Source organism: Lepidothrix coronata, unplaced genomic scaffold, assembly GCF_001604755.1.
Source record: "Lepidothrix coronata isolate B3197 unplaced genomic scaffold, Lepidothrix_coronata-1.0 Scaffold99, whole genome shotgun sequence".
NCBI classification, from domain to species: domain Eukaryota; kingdom Metazoa; phylum Chordata; class Aves; order Passeriformes; family Pipridae; genus Lepidothrix; species Lepidothrix coronata.
The window spans coordinates 834,027-853,815 of NW_016690279.1; the positions used below are offsets into that span (position 1 = coordinate 834,027).

At 43.1% G+C, this 19,789-nt stretch overlaps 1 protein-coding gene across 1 annotated transcript in view; it reads right to left on the reverse strand.

Moving 5' to 3' along the window:
• Positions 1 to 19,789, reverse strand: part of ARHGAP40 (Rho GTPase activating protein 40) — a 38,071-nt gene that overhangs the window by 5,413 nt on the left and 12,869 nt on the right. The window contains exons 2-12 of the mRNA XM_017822841.1: positions 10,304 to 10,506; positions 5,568 to 5,788; positions 4,921 to 4,996; positions 4,259 to 4,437; positions 3,487 to 3,652; positions 3,049 to 3,140; positions 2,852 to 2,929; positions 2,418 to 2,577; positions 1,639 to 1,721; positions 724 to 930; positions 315 to 455 (exon numbers count right to left, since the gene is read on the reverse strand). Of these exons, the coding sequence (XP_017678330.1) occupies positions 315 to 455; positions 724 to 930; positions 1,639 to 1,721; positions 2,418 to 2,577; positions 2,852 to 2,929; positions 3,049 to 3,140; positions 3,487 to 3,652; positions 4,259 to 4,437; positions 4,921 to 4,996; positions 5,568 to 5,788; positions 10,304 to 10,484 (1,584 nt within the window). The 5' untranslated portion in view covers positions 10,485 to 10,506. The remainder of the gene's footprint in view (positions 1 to 314; positions 456 to 723; positions 931 to 1,638; positions 1,722 to 2,417; positions 2,578 to 2,851; positions 2,930 to 3,048; positions 3,141 to 3,486; positions 3,653 to 4,258; positions 4,438 to 4,920; positions 4,997 to 5,567; positions 5,789 to 10,303; positions 10,507 to 19,789) is intronic.

Sequence of the window (19,789 nt, forward strand, 5' to 3'; positions counted from 1 at the left end):
AGGGCACCCAGAGCCACATGAATTCTGCTTTTCACATGAGGTAAAGACCAGCATTTCTGCTCCTGGTCTCTTCCCTCTTCATCTGCTTTTCACCAAGTGTTTTGTAGCCTGAAACGTATTTAGTGTTCTTGTTGTTGGAATCAGTTTTTGCCACAATCTGGCCGAGAGAGTCTGGGAAACTGTTCCTCACTATTCTGCAACTTTTTTCTCTCTCTTGCTCTTCAAAGAACATCCCTCTTTACAGCTTTCTGAGTTCTCATGAAAGCATTTGACACTGCCATGAAATGGCTTGTTTTTTCAAAGCCTCAACTCACCTCTGCCTGGTTCTTTTCCACCTTATCTTTATCAACGTGAATCTTGCGCAACAAATTTTTAATTCGCTTGTCACAGAACTGGTACCTTTTGCTGTTGCTCTCGTTCAGCTTTCTCACTTGAGCTACCAGAAAAGAGGAGACCTGGGCAAGGGAGAAGGGAGAAGACAGGAATTAAATCAAGCAGAGATGAGGATGTCATTTAAGAAACCAGTCATCACTTTATGAAGCTCCTGAAATAGACAAAATATCTGTGTACCTTGAAGACAAGGTAGTCTTGGAACTCAGTCAGAGGATTTGCCTACAGATGTTTAACTCCTCTGAAATTTCCAAGACTATTCCCTCCCCTCTTCTAACTCTAACCAGATCAAGACACTGCTGCACCATACTGCCAAACATGGGTGCAACTTACTGTCCAGAGCAGATCCTGGTAATGTATCATCATCCGTACCACATCAGCCGCTCCCTCTGCCAGCTGCTTCTCCTTCCCTTCAGGGATCTTGTTTGGCAGCCCCTTGTGCATAAAGAGGTTTGGGGCCATGACTGTGGAAACATTCCAGAGGTTCATTTTGTTGTTGTTCTCCCTGGCAACCACTTTGCTGAGAAACTCAAGTAGAGCCTGAAGAGAGGGAAAGAGACTTAAGACTGTGGCAATTGCTGGAGAGATCACTTAATTAGCTTTTTCTTCTTGTTATCCATGAGCAAATTCTCTTTCCCCAGTCATGAAGTTCAGTGACCAGTTTCTAATACTAAAACGGCAACAAGCAACTATACTAAGCATACTAGTTTGTCCAGCACTTAGAGATCAGGAGAGACAGTCAGTGTGGGAAGCAGATGGGCTCTTACTCCTTGGCAGGTAGCAATTTACAAAGTCGAGTCGTAAAATCTGCAGAATATAAAGATAAACCCCTCCTCTTAGTATCCCTTCAAAGCCATTCCCAGATGTGGAAAAATAAACCCTTTTGGATTATTTCTTTCATCTCACGCCTCACCAGAGCCATGACAGATCATCTTTGGCTTGATTATGTATTCCAGAACCCTAAAGTTTTCAGGGTGCTAAGTCAGCCTTGCCTTGCCTTTAGTACCTGGAAGCTGAACTATGCAAGAGAAAAAAAAAAGCAGTAGCAACCACCATAGCTCTTATAAAGCACAGAAAGCCAGAGGTGGTGCTTATTTAAAAGTCATGCAGATGTGGCACTTGGAGGTATGGTTTAGTGATGGCCTTGGCACTGCTGGGTTAATGGTTGGACTCAATGATTTTAAGGGTTTTTTCCAATCTAAATGATTCTATGTTTTTTCCAGTTAAAACCAGAACGAGCACTTTTACCTTTAGAGTGTTTCTGTTGGGCTCTGGCAGAATCAGGATCAGGAGGTTCAGCGCTTGCAACCTTTGCTTCAGGTCTGGAATATCTAGATAGGGAGAGCAACAACAGGACAGAGGATTCAGACTTCTGACACTGTTCTTCTTGAGCAGGGAATCCCCCAAAGAATAAGGCAATTACTTATTGCAGCGTTTGTTGTCTAGGATTTGAGAACTTGCTTTATAGAAGTAAATCAAGCTCATACTGTCCTTATGAAGGGAATTACCCATGTTTTAGAAGACTGGCTCGTTTCCTTCAGAGTACACAGTCTACCAGCCACTCTGATTCCCTTGAAGGGCACCAAATGACCCCATTATTCCCCGTTTCTTGAACAAAGAAGTTGTGCACTGAAAAAGTTAGCTTAACCCATCCAAACCACTCACTGAGGCACAAACCTCAAACTGAGGTGCTTGCAGAACATTGCGTTACCTGCAGTCAAGCCAAGATTGTACATCCTGGTCAGTGGCCACAGCTGAGTTTTCATGTCCTAATTTTTTCAATGACCTAATACAGCATGGCAGCAATGCTGTAGCCTCAAATGACACAACATAATGTAGACTTCAGGATAGTGTACAAAGACATATTCAAGCAAGCACCAGCAACTATGACTCTCAGTCATGCACTGTATTCCCATTGGATCCGCAGGCTCCCAACACACCTGACAAGAGAGTTCAAGGCCATAGGAGCTTTGCAAGAAGAGCACAAACCAAAAAACTGCTGCCAAGCAGGCAGAGCAGGGACTCACTTTGCACAGCAGCAAAAGCAGGGAGGTACTCTGCTGTTAGCAGTGGGGCTGGCAGCTCCCGTATGAACCTCTTCAGCAGCCCAGACACATCATTCTGATGCACTTCATCCCAGTGGAAAAGGCCAGTGTAGAACTCCCTTTCTAGCTTCTGTTCCAAACTCTATTAAAAAGATGGCATTTATTACAAGCAGGTATAAGGGAAAATTCTGTAGCTGAGCACTAGGAGGGCAATCTGTCAAGTCAAAACAGTGCATAGGCTCTCACAGTATGCACTCCCAGATTTCCCAGGGTATTTCTAGTTGTAATTGGAAAGAAGATGAGACAGGTTATTAATAAATATTAATATTTATTATTTTGGGTTATTTAGATACTCGCTTCAGCAAATGCTCCCTGATCACCTCTGACAATTTTAAACACTGCTAAAGAGCTCATACCTTGATCCTGGTCTGAGACCCAGAAACTCTCAGAATGCCCTCTGTTTCAAGTCCTCTCTTCTCCAAGCAGGACAAGAGCTATTAAAAACAGGGGAAATGAGAAAGCTATTAGGCACAGACGATGAGGAGTCAGCCCTTCCTTTTCACAGGATGACTCTGGGGATCAGAGGTGTGACTGAAAGCAGAAGAGAACTTACTGCCTGGAGTAGCAGAGGAACCTTGGTGTTGGGGAGCAGCTTTTGGTCATTTTCCAACAAGGTGTTGAGTGGAACTCCGAAAAGCCTTTTCTCTACAACAGAAACAACAGTTCGTAAGTCTGTATCACCTCTAATACAGGGCTAAGGGGTATATCCCCCACTGCAGACTAAGATGGCACTTTTGCAAGCATAGATACTGGAAAAAGAGAGGAACAGTTAAACAAGACAAATGCATTTAATAGCCAGATATAAATGTGGTACTAGGTCTTGATGTCATGATCCAGTGACTTCCAGGACCAAGGAAAATACACCTGTCACAAGGTTGCTTATCAAAGACTCTCTCTGTCCTAACATTTGGGACACAAATCTATGAGAAGATGAGTATAAAAAAAAAAGGCACCAAAAAAGAAAAAAACATAACAAAACACCCCAACTAACCTGTTGTTTTCAGTTTTGCTGCTTTGTTTCTCTTCAGCTCAAAGCCCAGGATATCACAGAGAGCTGTCAGTTCAATGAGGGCCAGTGTGGGGATCTTCTTCATGTCCTGAGCAGACAGATCTCCAATCCTGGTCACTCCTAGTCTGCCCTTGAGGATCTTAAATTTCTAAAGGAAACCACACACACCCAAAAGCTTCAGTTCAAGTTGTCACTTTTTCCACTAGTAAACAACTTTTGCTGTATTCTTACGACTCTTCATCATAGCCAGTCACCTGTTCATTCTGCTGTGTTCAAGACCAGACACATGCCCAAAACTGCTCCTACTCAACCACTAGTTGAATAAATATCTTCCCTTTTCAGTATTGCTCTTCGATCATATTGGACATTCCAATTTATCTAAGTTAAAGCCTGATACCCACCCTGATCTACTTGGATTTTGGAAGCAGTCCAGTTCATCTGCAAAAAAACCTGTTAGGATGATGAATAAGTAAGTTCAGTTACTCTCCCCTTGTCAGAGGAAACAACACAGATCTGTGTCAAAATAGATAGTTTCAGATATAAGTCTTACTTCTTTTGACCCTCCACTATACAGTGTCTATCCTTGCCCAACACTGCAAGGATAAAAGCACTATGTACCCAAAAATACCAATACAGACCCATTGCAACACTATCCACAGAGGATGTTTCCAAGAGCTGATCATACAACCGAACTGAGTGTCTTGATAAGAACAGATTAATAAATTCTAACAGGAGAAATTCCTTCAGTGCTTACAGTTAGAGCATTTCCATCCTTTAACTTCCTAGATTCAGACAGGAAGGATCCCTTGAGGAGGACAGCTGCTTGCTCTGAGTAGGCAACATCCATGTTGAACGTCTCCTCTTTTCCAGGGTTTCGAACTGTGCAGGAGTAACCCTGGGTTTCTGATACAGAGGAGAAATTGTCTCGAATTTCTGAAAGCCAGGAGGGTGAAGCTTAGAAAACAAGAGTACTAAAAAAGATTTGGTATCATTGTTTTTACAAAATCCTACATTAACATACAAACACAGAGTTCTAATAGCACAGCCCTGACACTGATCAATAGACGAGAATAGTTTGAAGTCATAACATTACAGCTACAATCATCAGACCACTGGTAAGACAAGTATGGCCTTAAATTACAGGACACACCTATGGCTAACTTCTCCTTGCACAATTGCATATAGTATTTATAGGATTTCACCACATGATCTTTACTAGACTGATTCTATTTTCATTTCTCAGTTGCTTTCTTGCAGAGTTACCGTTATCAGTTTGAGCAGCAAACTATATAAACTATATATAAACTATAACAACAACTATATAAGTCTATCTATCTATCTTTCCTTCCAGTTTCAGCCCTACTTCAGATCCTACTCCTCATTCAGTCCAACTCTACATTTAAAAACTCTCCTTACTTCTCTGTGCATTTGTAGTCTGTAGATTCTGCCACAACAGATCTGGGTTGGACTCCTCTTTCTCTGCTGCTGTCTCCTGAAAAATAAGAAAAATGTTGTTTTGACTAGAATGAAAAGAGAAGCAGAACTGCAGGAAAACAGCTGAAAAGCCAATTGTTATGTATTCTCTGGCAAAAAACCCACAAAAGCAGGCATCAAACAAAAAAAACCAAAACCCTCCAAAAAAGGCAGCTCTAACTCTTCCTCCAGGATTTTTCAGCTGCACAAGGTCAGCTTATCAGAACTGAACTTAAGAAGTTCTTTTGTTTTGGTTAATAATGATGATTTAACATGTCACTGGAATAAAGAAGACACAAGAGGGCTCCAAATGATGCCAGTGCTCCATGAGGCTGTCATGCTGTAGACACCATATAGAGGCAGGATACAGAATTGTTCCAGCAGCCTCTAGGAAGTTTATGAATCTTCAGGTTTTGTAATAACTTATCAGCACTGCAACCAGGATGTAGAATTTCTCCAATCTCAGCTCCATTTCAGCTCAGGGGATGAAATCATCTCTTTGGACATGACAGCAGCCCTAGACCCAGAAAGGCAAGTCAGCCACCAGAAGGCAACAAAGTCTTTCAAGAGATCCCACTAAATCAACAAACCTCCGAGCTGGCCACTCCGAAAATGTCCCGGACATCACGCACAGAGTGCTTGTTCTTTCTCCGGCGGGAGCGGGAGTAGGTGTCCAGCCGGCGCTGCACAGCGGCCGCTTGGGTCTGGGTCAGGGTGGAGAGCAGCACGAGGTTGTCACTGTCTGAGCCACGGTCTCCGAGGAGCTCAGACAGACCCGCGTCCTGGAGCCACTCAGCTTCAGCTTCTCCCTCTGCCAGGCAAGGGATGAGAAGGCAAAGTGAGCAGACAAAAGAAATTTGGGTGCTTGCAATGCTTCAGAGGCAGAAAACCTGAAGTTTGAGCCATCCCCTTTCTGAGGTGGCAATGGGACATCAGTGGAAGTTTAGGTTAGGTTCCTAACACATCCTGGTTAGGAAGCCACAGCTGTTCTCAAATTCTTAGCCCTATTCCCTGGTACCCAGCTGCCTGTGCAAAGGGGAGCTCTGACAGCTGGCAATGGAACACAGCCCCCCCAGAGGGAACGGCAGTGTCTCCCTGAAGCACACGTGATCCTTTGACAGCTTTGAGAACGGACAAAAGGTCTGTGAGAAGCCACAACACTGCATATTCAGCTTTTGTACTTTTCCAAATTACTTGGCTATTTATTTTAATTTTTATTTATCTATGCGTATGCCTGTATATCAGCTTCTTTTTTCTTTTAATATCCGGACCCTGATCTGGTAGATTCAAATGTATTTTATTTAATATACTCGCAGAACTATTTGTTTGCACCATCCCTACTCTTTACCTTTTTAAGTGAATTGGTATCCATACACTCAACAAAAGCAAAAACGTTATTCTTACTCTGTGTATTCCCTTTATGTCTGGGCCTATTCAAAACATCACTAAAATTAAAGACCATTTCAGATTCAGAAGGAAGTGTGAGAAGCCTGGAGATAGTACAGCAGCATCACTCAAAAATCTCAAGTTCACTTCATTCCTTAATAAAGTTGCACTTCAAACACAGAAGACAATTTTTTTCTTATGAGTTGCACTCATAAGGAAGTGCAAGTGAGAAAGTGCCCTGAGCAAGGCAGCTACTTGAAATCCAAAGATAAAAGAAACAATTTAGCAGGCAGTTTCAACTTTAACACAGCAAACACCACAAAGCCTTTTATCTTTTCTGTTCTACGCACCACATGGATTCACTGCAGGCAGCTCCAGTACAGTTCTACCAAAGGTTATATTGGGAAAAGAAAAATCAAAACTGAACTGACACAGAACAGTCCATTCCCAGTCTTTCTGTCCTATGCAAACTTTTATCTCCTCAGCTATCACAGCTGCTCAGGCCAAGTTTTATTATTCCTGCATCAATAATAAAGCAGCCAAGCAGCTCTTCCTGAGAGATTCAATAACGTCATTTTTCTGGAGAAACCTCTGTGTTCATGTGGCTTGCAAACATATGTTGTGACAATTAAAACTCTTCTCGGCCTTCAGAGCATACTATTTGTGTTTTTAGGTGCTGTAACGAAACAGAACGTTTCTCTTCATCACACCACAACAGAGCTGGACTTGAAGTCAAGTAATTCCCTTAATGAATCTACTGGCAAACTATCTGGTTTTCCTACATGGTCTTAAGTTTTGGTCTTTTCCCGTGTCTGGTTCTACAGTATCTAAGAGTTAAGAGCATCCCCACAGTAGTGCTCATTTGGGCACAGCCACTTGTGGTCCCACTCACAACTCCTCACTGTACATTTGTCCTACATCCATGGTTTCACAGCAGAACAACACACAAAAAGCCTCTGGTTTATTTTGCCTTTGGGAACCAGAGGAAGTGAAATGTATTGCTTGCAAATTTTGAAAATAGCCATTCCAGTCATAACAGGAAACAAATCTAGTACACAATACTAAACAGCAGCCCCTAAATCGAACATCCATGTGAGCCTACTGCCCCTTCTGATGCCAAAGCACCAGATTGTAATTCCTCTGTTTAATATTTTGGCCCAGTTATGTTTGCCAGTAGCACAAAAGGAAACCAGCAAAATAGGTTATTTATGGGGAAAAGGTTAAAAATGGGAGAGAAACAGGTCAGAACAGAGAGATCCACAGAAGCTGAGCTGCAGGCTTAAAACTGGAGAGCTGCTAAGACTTGCCTTGTGAGCAAGCAGCACTTCAGTGGAGAACAATTAGGAATGATTTCACAAAAACTAAAGAACACCACTTCTAAAGAATTACTTGAAACATAAGCTGGCCACAAAGAGCATTTGTAATATAGCATTCAGTTTCCAAGTATTTAAAGGACAGCTATGGCATCCTACAATTTCAGACTAAACATTAAGCACAGCTTCTTACCTAGTTTTTGAAGGTGGAGAAAGATCACTCTGTAGACAGTTCTCAGCCATGGTTACATGTTGGAAGGAAGTGAATTTTAGTGGCAGAGACCCTGCTGTGCTGTCAGGCCCTGGGGAGACCTCGGCAAACAGCAACAAGCAAGAAAGGACAATGCTGTTTGTATTCCAGGAAAAAACTACTTTCTGCTCCCATCAACCATTAGCGAGGCCACAAGACCATCAACACCTTTCAGCTGTCCCAATTCTGCACAGTTACACTCTGACCTCCCAGGTCAGGAGCAGCTTCCCACAACACCTCCCCTCACACACGGCTTGCACAGGAGCCCAGTTCTCCAACTAGGTCAGCTTTTTTGCAATGCCTTATCTCCACACAGCCTCCTCACTGTCCCTTGTGCAGTGATTGTGATCAGCCATCTCTCCATGCTGTCTCCAGATGGAGCTGTTTGCCACTGTCCAAGTACAACTTCCTGGAATTTATGCAAAGAGCAATGGTGCCTCTGGCTCTGAGGAGCCTCAAAGCTTCCATGCTCCAACCAGAAGCTGCAGAGGTGTGAAAGCCAACAGGCACCAGTCAAATCCTGCCTCCACACCATCCAAAGTTTCCCCTCATCACCAGTGCTCCCAGCAGAACCCTTATTTGCCTAAGCTCCTTTGGAGAAGGTACCAGGAGCCCAAGTGTGCTGCACCACTTTCCCCAGCCCACCAGGAAGGCTTTGCTACTCAGAGCATTATTTCAAGTCTGTCTGGTTTCAATGGTCAATTAAGCAGTCAGCTCCTGCCTGACAGATTAACACACGGCATTAAAAGACATTTCCTGCATACACATGGTAATTAAATTGCCTCCAGCATATCAGCCTTTTGGATATCCCAGACAGTCTTTCATCTCATGGCATGGTCTCTTTTCCAGAATCTCCTTCCTGATGCACTCGTTTTCTTGGTTACTTTGCATCTCCTCCAGTTCTAAAAAGCAAACTTACATCCTTTATGTAGGGACACAATCAGCAGACCTTAATGTTTATCATGTCTTGCCTGCTACAGCAAACACAGATGGTGATCTTCACATCCTTCTCTCCAGAGGCCCCCTATGAACCCAGGAGAGCTATTGACCCTATTTTTCAAAATGGACCCAGGAAAGGTATGATCCCAAACTATGGGATCACTGGGTATTTGTCACCACTTATCATCCCTCCAAACACACCACGATGTTGTACCTCGCATGTCAAAAGGAAATGCTCATAAGGAAAAGGTTCCTGCTCACCAGTGATAGGACAAGGAGTAAACTGAGGTTCAAACTGAAGGAGTGGAAATTTAGATTAGATATTCAGATGAAATTCTTCCCTGTGAGGGTGGTGAGGCCCTGGCAAAGGTTATCCAGAGAAGCTGTGGCTGCCCCATCCCTGGAAGTGTCCAAGGCCAGGTTGGATGTGGGAGGTGTCCCTGCCCATGGCAGGGGGTGGAATAACTTGAGCTTTAGTGTGGTAGTGAGCGTCACAGGGAGGGTGCTGAAAGGCATCCTGGGAAATGCAGTTCCTGGTACTCTGTTGCACATGCACCGTAGAATACTTATATGTAGTTAAACATCATTTGTTACTTTTTGAACCTCATATATAAGATGTTGATGTTCTAAATAAAGTTGATTCAGACACCTGCCACCCCAGGCATCAAGGTCTGTGCCCACAGTGCCATCACTTTAGTATCTCCTTCAATGCAAAAAATTCTATGATTCTAGAAGAGGCAACTGTGTTCCAAAAATTTTGGATTACGATTGATTTCAGTTATTCCAAAACACTGCATATAGTTATTTCAGGTTCCACTTATTCCAAAACACTGGATAGCATCACTGCTACAGAAAGCCCATTAAAAACACCTTATGCACATGAAACAGTTTTCCAAAGAAAGAAAGAAAGAAAAAAAAAAAGAGATATGCTGGAAAAACCTTGTGTGGAAGGACTCAAGGCTTTCTAGATGTTTACTGTGTTTTCTTGAACAGTGAATCAGAGAGGGAACAGTCTGCCTTCCGCAGAAGCAGCTCCCATAAAAGTCACTATGATGAATCTCAGAACCACGTACACAAACAAGCCTTCCAAAACACAGTCAGCTTTCACAGAGTGTTTAACATGCAGCCACCTGCAGTGGGAGTGAGATCCCCCCCACTTAGTAGGGCTGTTTGAAAAAAATCTGGAGCCTTGAACATGCTCCTGTGACTGACCTTTAGAGTCAGCTTTGCTTCAGAAGCCAAAACCAGGCCGGGTCAGCACTTCCCTTCTGCAGGGCATTACCCACCACCCAATTAAAATAATATGTCTATCTCTGATTGACTGATAATATTCTAACCATACTCCCACATGTTTATAAATCGTTCAGGTGCGTAAGCAAATTTCCTGTTTCAGATGTTCACATTCCTCTCCTCACTCCCAACATTTTTGGCAACCTACCCTCTTGTGTTTTGAGATCTGCAAGGCTGCATTCCTCTTGCTCGGCTTCAGCGCTCTGTTTAATGTTCTCTACTTCTAGCCAAAAACTGTCCATTGACAAGTTGTCCAAAGCCTCTACCCTGGAATTCGTGCCCTCTGACACCAGGGATGCCAAAGGACTCTTCGGAGGAAGCTGGCTCATTTTGCAAGGACAATTTCTGGTGCTGAGAGAGGAAGAGATAAGGAGAGAGAGATTAAGCTACACATATTCACACACAGCATTCACAGTACAGTCTTCACTGATTAACGGCTGCAGTAAAGTCAAACAGAGGTAAGTGCTGAACTTGCTGTGGTTAGTGTTTAGCAACACAGACAAGGTTGGGACTAAATCCCCTAGAGAAGGGGGAAAACTGCTGTCCAAACCTGTGAGAGGACAAAGTATCAACACAGTTTTTCCAACGCTGCCTCTCCAGTGACCTCCAACACACCACCTACCACCACACTCTTGCTTCCAAGACTCCCCTGCAAGCTTGCACAGATACCCTCTACATTCACAGCCAACCAGGATGTTCTCCAAGCTTGGTGTATATGTGCTCCAAGGACCTGGAGCCTGGAAGCTCCCAGCCACAGCAGCCCAAACCCAGCAGGTCTGTGCTCCATATGCAAAAATCGGCACAGCTCTGTCTCTTGCACTTCAGCTCATGCAACAAAAAACTCAGATGGCTGAGGCCGCCTTTTCCTGCTCAGACCAGATTTTTCAGCTGTGAAACAGCACAAGTGTCCTGGGGAACCCAAGCATATGGAATTTTCTTACCACCCTTTGATTCACTCATGGGCAGCCAAAGTCCCAGACTGGCCTCGTTCAGCTTTCAACCTCTGTGCAGAAAGCTGTGATGTTCTCATCACTTCATGAAATAGTGCCTCTCCTAAAATGAATTATAATTTTCTTTAAAGGGTTACAAGCCATTTAAACCCTGTTACACATCTTTTTCAAAGACTTAAAAAAATAGGGATAAGTGGAACATACTTATGAGAACACCTCAATAGTTCCAATTATGAATACAAAATTAAAGAGGCAGCACACTACACTAACTGTGGGTGGTTTGAGAAACACCTGGGAACAGCCACCACCACCAAACATAGGCCAGAATTCCTTTCTAGTTTCATGAAAAAATAAAAATATAAAAAATAAAAAGGCAGATTGAGTCTTATGCCTTGAAAACCATGACAACAAAACACACATGAAAGCAGTTTAGATTCCTAACTCCTGGACTCTAAAAGTTATAGATGGCAAAATATCTGGAAAGTTTTAGCCCCTTTCATTCCAGAAAGCCATTACTAGCAATTCTGGCACCAACTTGCTTCTGTTAGAAGAAGCATTTCAAGTCATAAAGGGCTAATTTTGAGACACATGTTATAGGACATTCTTAACTTGTATTTACGCATATGCATGCACATCATGCTCACACCTTATTCTAACATGCACATAGGCAGACCTTCTCTTCCAATGGTCAGAACCAAAGCAATAACCACCACTCCAGGAACATCTGGAGCCAACTAGAGTGTTGACAACAAGAATAAAAGGGATTTGTTTGTTTTATAGGAACACAAAAGTAGAAGACTGGATTGAATCATTCTGCTATCCAGCCCTGGCAAGGGCAGAGGTGATCTGCTTGTTTAATACCCATCTGCTCTTTCCTATTCCTGGATATCCAAATAACAGGTCTCCACTTGAGATGCCGATTTATAGCCTGGTAGAACACTTAAAAAGTAAATCTTAGATTGACTATTTTTTTACCTTCACAATCCATGTCCATCTCTCTCAGTTCCACTGCAGTAACCACTCCAAATCATTATTTCCCCTTTGGAATTTTTACTTATATCTTTACCCATTAGGAATTAAAAATTTGGATCACACCCCTCATTAACTCTTCATCTTTAGTACACCTCTCCATTTTCTCACATTTTCTGACAACCTACTCATAAGATTAAACAAAGCCACCTTGCCAGCATCAAAAAAGACTGTTTAATACCTTGCCATGATATCTCACTAGGATTCTATTTTGCAACAGTCAGTAGACATCAACACTAACACAAAACTAATTGGAAGGAGGCATTTATATTGGAAGGAGGAATTTATATTATCTTGAGGGAGTTGGTTTTGGCCATATTAGTGTCAGAAACACTGGCATAGGAACTTGCACTGAAGAGCAGTCTCTCAACACAGACCATTAAGGACCATTTTACAAGCTCTCCTAATTACACTACTACATGCTTTCAGCAGGCACAAAACTACTCTTCTTGCCCTAAGTTACTGCCCTATACTCCTGTAGAACTTAGTTTATACAGATCAAAGCTGCTCTGAAATGTATCTTTCTTTTGTGTTAAGCTTGGTTTAGAGCTGGCTCATCTAACACCCCTAAAATCTCCATAGATTCACACCAAAACAGAATTTAGGTTTGCAGCTCCAGCAGAACCTTCCCTAGACCTGAGCAGCAGCTTGCACCCAGCAGATGTGCTCTGTGGCAAGCCTGTGTCACACATGGCTGTGACAATCCCTTCCCCGTGCCTGCTGGAAAAAACAACACAATTTTAAGCCAACATAAATACAGTCTTCAGCTCTTTCCAAAGAGTGGCTCTTGACTTAAATCTTCTGCATGACTTACATAGATACCAGACCCTGAATGTGAGTTTCAGTCCAGGAGATGTTACTACAAGTGCAGCATTATTTATCTAAGGCATTAGGGCATATTTCTGGTGCACACCTGAGAAGGGTCACAGCATCCTTTCAGCCCAGGTTTCAGGTTACAGCCTTGCCAGCAGCTATTTTTGATCTACCTTCAGTCCACACCAAGACTCTTGCACAGAGTACTAGTGTAAGGATATAGTTTTGCCACACAACAGCAAACTGCTGTTCCCATCCCACTCTGACTGCGCCTCCACACCACCCACAGTTATTTTGCTTCCTTCTACAGCTGGAAATACAGATATTCTACTACTGCTTGCACCAAAGCACCCCCTGACCAGTCACACTATAAAACTACTCTAGAAAAGCCATCTCTGAACTACTTTTGTGTCAAGCAACTTAAAAGGCATCCTGACTTTTTTCTCAACAGGCCCATGTACTCATGCACTAAACTCGATTTCACTGAAGTGCAGGATGTTATTGTTACACAGCAGCTCTACAGAGCAGCAGCAGGTTGCAAAGCCCAGCTCTAAAAGTGCTAAACTACAGCTGTTGCTCCTGTCTCAAAGGACAACACCAAAGTCAAGTGTTTACATTTAGAAAATGTTTTATTTTCTGGTCTAAGTATCTTTTTTTTCCTTGAACTCAGTGCACAGTGCTTTGCACATACAGCTACTCAGGTGGAAGGTTAATTTTAGATTCAGTGCACCTGAAAGATTGTTCTTCCTCATTGCATTCCCAAGTCAACTGGAGGGCAACTTGTGGCATACAAACATAGCAACAGTTTAGATTGAAGGCAGAGATTGTTGGGTTAAAATGTTAAACGCTTGTTTGCAACTGGGCAAAGAGGAGGTAGAATAATCAAATTCGCACTGTTGCACTGTCAATGTAACTAAAAGCATCAGATTATGAAGCTGTAAAAATTAATCCAACAAAAAGCAAACTGGCAGAAAGATCTTGTTAAGGACAACCATAAAGAAATGATTCTGTGGAAAGACTGACCATCCTAATGCAGCCTTCTCCTCTTGTTTAAGAGCACAGACAATTTCAGTGGGGCTTAGGATTTGCCTAACACCTACAGTCTAACTCTGACTTCAGTGTTAATGACACAGTTACGAGTAATTAGATTGGCATGGACCTTACAGAGTTCATTTTCTTATTGTTTTCCTCTCTCCATCCCCTCCATATGGATCCCTGGGAGCTCCCCATGCCTGCACAGTGCTGAGTCCAAGTGATGGTGCCTCACTGATCCTGGGCTGGGCAACGCAGTCTCAGTAGTTCTTGATCTGTTCCTAGATACTGTCAACACACTGCAAATGTATCGCAAACACTCATTCACCCTCTTGAATATCAAAATAAAATAAACACTGTTGCTATGCATTTGTTCATTCCAGGCTTGAATCATTCCTGCCAGAGAGCTGCTCAAAGGACCTGGAGCTGCCTAGACTACTTCTCTGCTTGCTCAATATCCCTCCCTCATTGAAATACCTCTCCAGTAGATGAATAAATAAGGAGGTTCCTTCTCAAGCATTTCAAGTACAACAGGAGGCAACAAGTGTAAGCCAAGAAAATGGAATTCCTTTAATACTGATTCCAGAAAAACTAAGATGAGAAAAAGGCAACAAGAACAGAAGAATTAAGTCAGACAAGGCAGTCCTGCCACACAAGGAGCATCTGGTCTTTAAAAACATTTCCAAAGATTTGGAGCAAGCACAAAGGCACACAAGAAACAAAGAAACACACTGAGAGTCTGAAATAACCTCAACAGCAAGTTGAGAGCAGTACACCAAGTCACAGCATCATTTATAATGATTCAGACCATGAGCATGAAACTCAAGTGTCTTGAAAGAAAAAAAAAAAAAACCAAAACGAGAATTTAGTCTATCAACTGGTTGCAGTATTTTGACAGATAAAGACACTAAGTAAGAACAAAACTACATTAGTGTCACAACACATATATTACCTGCTTTAAATTTGATTCAAGGTCAAAAACAACTGATAAGTACAAAAGCACAAGACTAAAAGAAATGACAAAGAAGTCCACACAGAAAAAAGTCCCTCTTCACATTGCTTCCAGGTTCTTCCCCTAAGCAAGCAGTTTAAACCCAAATGATGAACTGTGAAGTAAATTCTGAAGAGAATGAATCACATGAAGATGAGCCTATCACAGTTCCTAACATGATAGACTTTGTTTAAAATCGTGTGGCAGACGAAGGTGTCCAGAAACAACGGACAGGAGACTTTGGAAAACTGGAGAAAATCCTGAAGCAGTAAGTCACATATATATCTCTATTTTACATAGATATAGCTATAGATATTTTTCTTACTGGAGTTTAAACATTAGTCTCTCAAAGTTATCAATGCTAATGTAAGAACAAGTCCCTGTATGGAAGAATTCAATCTACTCATTATGAAAATCTTACACGAAATATGCATCAGCTACTTCATTCAGACACACAGAATTACACAAAACTCTATTCCCAACACAAATAGCAAATTTATCTAGGAGATGCCTCATGGACAAAAACTCCACAACTTTTATACAAAAGGCCTAAACCAAATGGAAGCCCTACCAAAAATATTTAATGCCTGGATCAGTTACCCCCAGATTTTGTACAGAAACATCACAGACTACCAATTCCTTCCTTCTCCCCGTAACAAGAAAGAGAAAAGAACTACTGCAGTTTACTCTGAAGAGAAAATGAAAAGCACATGCTGGTCAGATTCCTTGGACCAGACCACAAAAGCAAAGAGACTAATTATCAAATTACTGTGGCAGCAACAAACAGTAACGTACCCAATAGACCGTTACCATGCTTTACTTTCTCTGGCTTAACTCAACCAAAGCAGCCAAAGAACCAGAATTAAAGCAACCTTAGTAGCAGTCTGCCACTGCTGACATATGTCTCCATAACTGACCACAGATTTGCTCACATAGTAGTTTCACTGAGAACATCCCCTATGAGAAGCCACAGTTCTTTAGCTCAGACTATTTTATCCAGCACTGCTGCTAACCACCACTTATGTTCCTATTAAGGCATTTTATCAAGGACTTTTCACATGTGGGACAGCACAGTTGAAGGTCTCTATAGCACCAGCAAGAATAGCTAAGATGTCACTACCACAATTTGTTAATAAGATTAGAGCTTGTTTTCAGTAACACAGCAATCAGCTCATCAAGATCTATTATGCAAGCAGCTCAGGGAGCAGCGTCATTTCAGGTTGTTTTGAAGAAGCCTGTTCTGCAAGTGATAAAGAGGATGTGCCAGATTGTGCCAAGAGTGTGGAGTAATCCCTACTAGTTCCAGCTTTCCCTCAGACACACGAGAAGGCACAACCTCCTGTCCTGGCATCCCCAGTGACACGAGAAAGAAGGAATAGAAGTCCTTTGCTCTGTGGATTTGTGGAGGGAAAGATGTGAATTCTGATGCTTGTATGTATCACACTGCTACCCCTGAGCTCCTCCAACATTTTCTGTGCTGGACAGGAACTCCAGATGGTGGTGGAACACCGGCACAGGTTGCCCAGTGAAGCTGTGGATGCCCCATTTCCTGAAGTGTTCAAGGTCAGGTTGGATAGGGCCCTGAGCAACATGACCTGATCATGGGCATTCATGTCCATGGATCAGGTTGGAACTAGGTGGGCGTTAAGGTCCCTTCCAACACAAACCATCCTGTGATTCTATGATTCTGTGTTACCTCTATCACAGCATTGGGACTTTTAACTAAAGCACAGGCTATAACTTACCAATAAGGGTCTCTATTAAAGTATTTAGGGGTAAAGAAACTCCATCTCAACTTCTTTGTCTCAGGCTTTCATCTGGAATAGTTAGGGGCTAAATGAGCAAGCTAAGGAATAAGGAAAGTTGCCTGTAATTACAGATCTGCCTGGAGGTATCTCAGACCGAAACTCAGAGCAGAACAAACACAGGATCGATAAGCCCATGTAGATACAGTCAAATTAAAATTATTCAAAGCCATTTTTAGTTTAGACTATCAGCTGGGTGTCTGTCCCATCACACTAGCATTTGTTTTGGCCTCTGAAGACCAAAGCTATGCTCCCTGTACATGGTTTCATGTTTGACTGTAAGGTCACTACAGATGAGCCCATTGTTCACTTTCCCCTCTTAGCAGGGTAAGCCACACAGGAAAGGGCTTTCATCCACACAGAAATCCAGCTGTGAGGAAGGGGTACCTGGCCAGAACAAAGCTTTAGTAGTACTGGGATCTTTAACGTGATTGTAAATTGATAAGGCTGATCTACAGGATGATTAGATGACAATCATTAATTAAAAGGTAGCATTCCCATCTCCACTGAATCCATAGTCACCTAAACACACAAGCTGCTTTATCTATCCCTTAGTCACAAGGACCTGGTCTGACAGTCAAATTCCCCTATCAATATGACACCAGGATCCCAAACCCCACAGCTCAGTAGCACTGGTTACAGATGGGAACCCCCACACACTTGTACCTCTGTACAGAAGCTGCCCTGGGCTTCCTCCAGCTGCCTTGAGGCTGGGCCTGTGCACAGGATTCTCACGAAGGAAGCAGCAAGCATGGACTCTCTGCCCTTTAGTGACTTGTCTGTCACAGCCCCGAGCACACACTGCCAGGGATTTTGCCGAGACCAGAATGAGTCAATACCTCCCAGTTACTGAACACATCCTCAAAACATGCTACCGTTACACCAAATGAGACAGCTTGACTTTATTTCCATCACTGTTGTGACTTCAGGCAAGATGCTAACCTGTATACATCTGAGACGCCTAGGTTTGGGACAAAGGAGTGAGGGACCACCTGGCTTCAAAAGGAAAGGCTGCCAATGTGTTTGAATCCACTATAAAAAGGCTGTGAACTTATTTCTTGTGTGCTCATTCATTAACACAAAGACTTTTTACAAAAGCAGATTCACGCATACTAAATATTTGGCCTCCAACCTCTTTAATGTTGAACTTTGAGTAAATCAGGACGATAGAGCTCATCCTTATTTCTTCTTGTCGCCCATTCTACCAGTGCTTGGCAGTTACACCGCCACGAAAAGCCCTTGGTAAAAATTTATAACTAATTCTGTAACTAGTAACTGGAGTGCTGCCAGCAAGTGCAGGGCCAGTGACCCCACCCATGAGCCTTCTCAGGTATCACGAGCTTCACAACACCCAGAGGAGGACCAGGAGGCACAGCTGGCTCAGCAATGGCTTTTTCTCAGTGTTGCTTTGGAGCCAAGGCACCACCACTGCTGTGTAAGCCAGTAGGTGTCTTAGTGGGAACCCAGTGAGCATGTCACAGTCACTGATCAAAAATAAACAGTGATTACAGGCAATTAATTAGAAGGTCAGGATGGTTGGTGTATCATTGCTGTATTGTACAGGCATGTCTTAGGTAAATCCTAGCAGAAAGGCTTAGTTACACATGTACACACAGGACATGTCTCACCTGTGGTGAGTTCCGAGTGAACCGGTGGGAAGTGCCACTTGGCTGGAGTTCAGTGTTTTGGTCAAAGTTAGTGAGCATGTTTGAGGTTCCTGCTGTAGGATCTGTTCAGACCTGACCACAGAGATGTTCTAGCACCAGTACAAACACTGGAACTCAACAAACTCGTTTGGCAAAAACATAAGTTGTTAACAAATATTTTAATTTTTACCAAAGAAGCCCTGCCATACTCAAGGTGTTAATCTTGTTCTCTTAAACACTGCGTCAGTCTCCTAAGATTCTTCTTTTTTTTTTTTTTTAATCTCAAATTTTGTCTGGGGTCTTTTAAAGATTTCTTGTCTTGCTTCGAACACACAATGTCAAAGCAGACTAGAAAAAACAAGAACTCAGACAGAAACATGAAAACATGAGCTGTGATTAGAAGTAAAAATCAGTACATTCACACAAAACCAACAGATTTCAATTACTACAGCAGGGAAACATTCTAAAACTTGATGCAACTTCTAAGCTCATGCAAATACACATTAAATGAATGTCCAGTAAGCACACCAGCAAGATGGTGTTTGCCAAGCAAAGCAGTTCAAATTTCAGTTCTATCCTCTAATGCTTTGCATGACATTTATAAATAAGCAGTTCTTACCTTTATATAGTTCCACAAATCCCCGAACAGCCCCCAAACCGCAGGAGCTGCCCAGGCAGGTTACCAGTGAACCACAGAACAGGCAGTCGACAATTCAGTCCCCCAGGTCCCACTTCCCCAGCTTGCTGCATTCAGCCCAATTACAGAATTAGTACAAGAAAAAAGAAAGCGGTTTTTTTAACAAGGTTTCATTTCAGGATCAAGGCACTCAAAACCCCATTTAAAGAGCATATAAAAGCCTCCTCACTGCTCGAAGTTCACCTTGCTTCCACACTCCGTACCTGCTCAGCACCTGGGCACAGCTGCCTGCCCGGGCAGGAGCCAGCACTACCCGGGGCCTGGGAATCCCACTTCTGGCCATCCAAGAGCCGCACGTGCCACGCTTGTCCATGTCCAAGCGGGGAGGAGGGCGGCAGTCAGTCCATCCGTGCTCCTCCGGACACCGCTGGCCACTGGAGGAGCGGCTCACCCGCGAGGTGCCGGCTGGGTGGCCGCGAGCATCCTGCATCCACCCGCCTCGGCAGTCCCCGGAGAAGGGACAGTAAATCCACCCGATCCTTCAAGTGCCTGAGGCTAAGCCGCCCGCGCCTGGGACAGGGGCTGAAGGAGACAGCCCACAGCCAGCACTCAGTGCCCGGAGTACACAGAAAATAGCGAGGAGCTATTCCCAAGGCTGGGCTGAAGCTAAGGCTTGCTAAACATTAACATAAGCCTCAGCCACGTGAAAAAGTAACTCCCTATCACAGCCC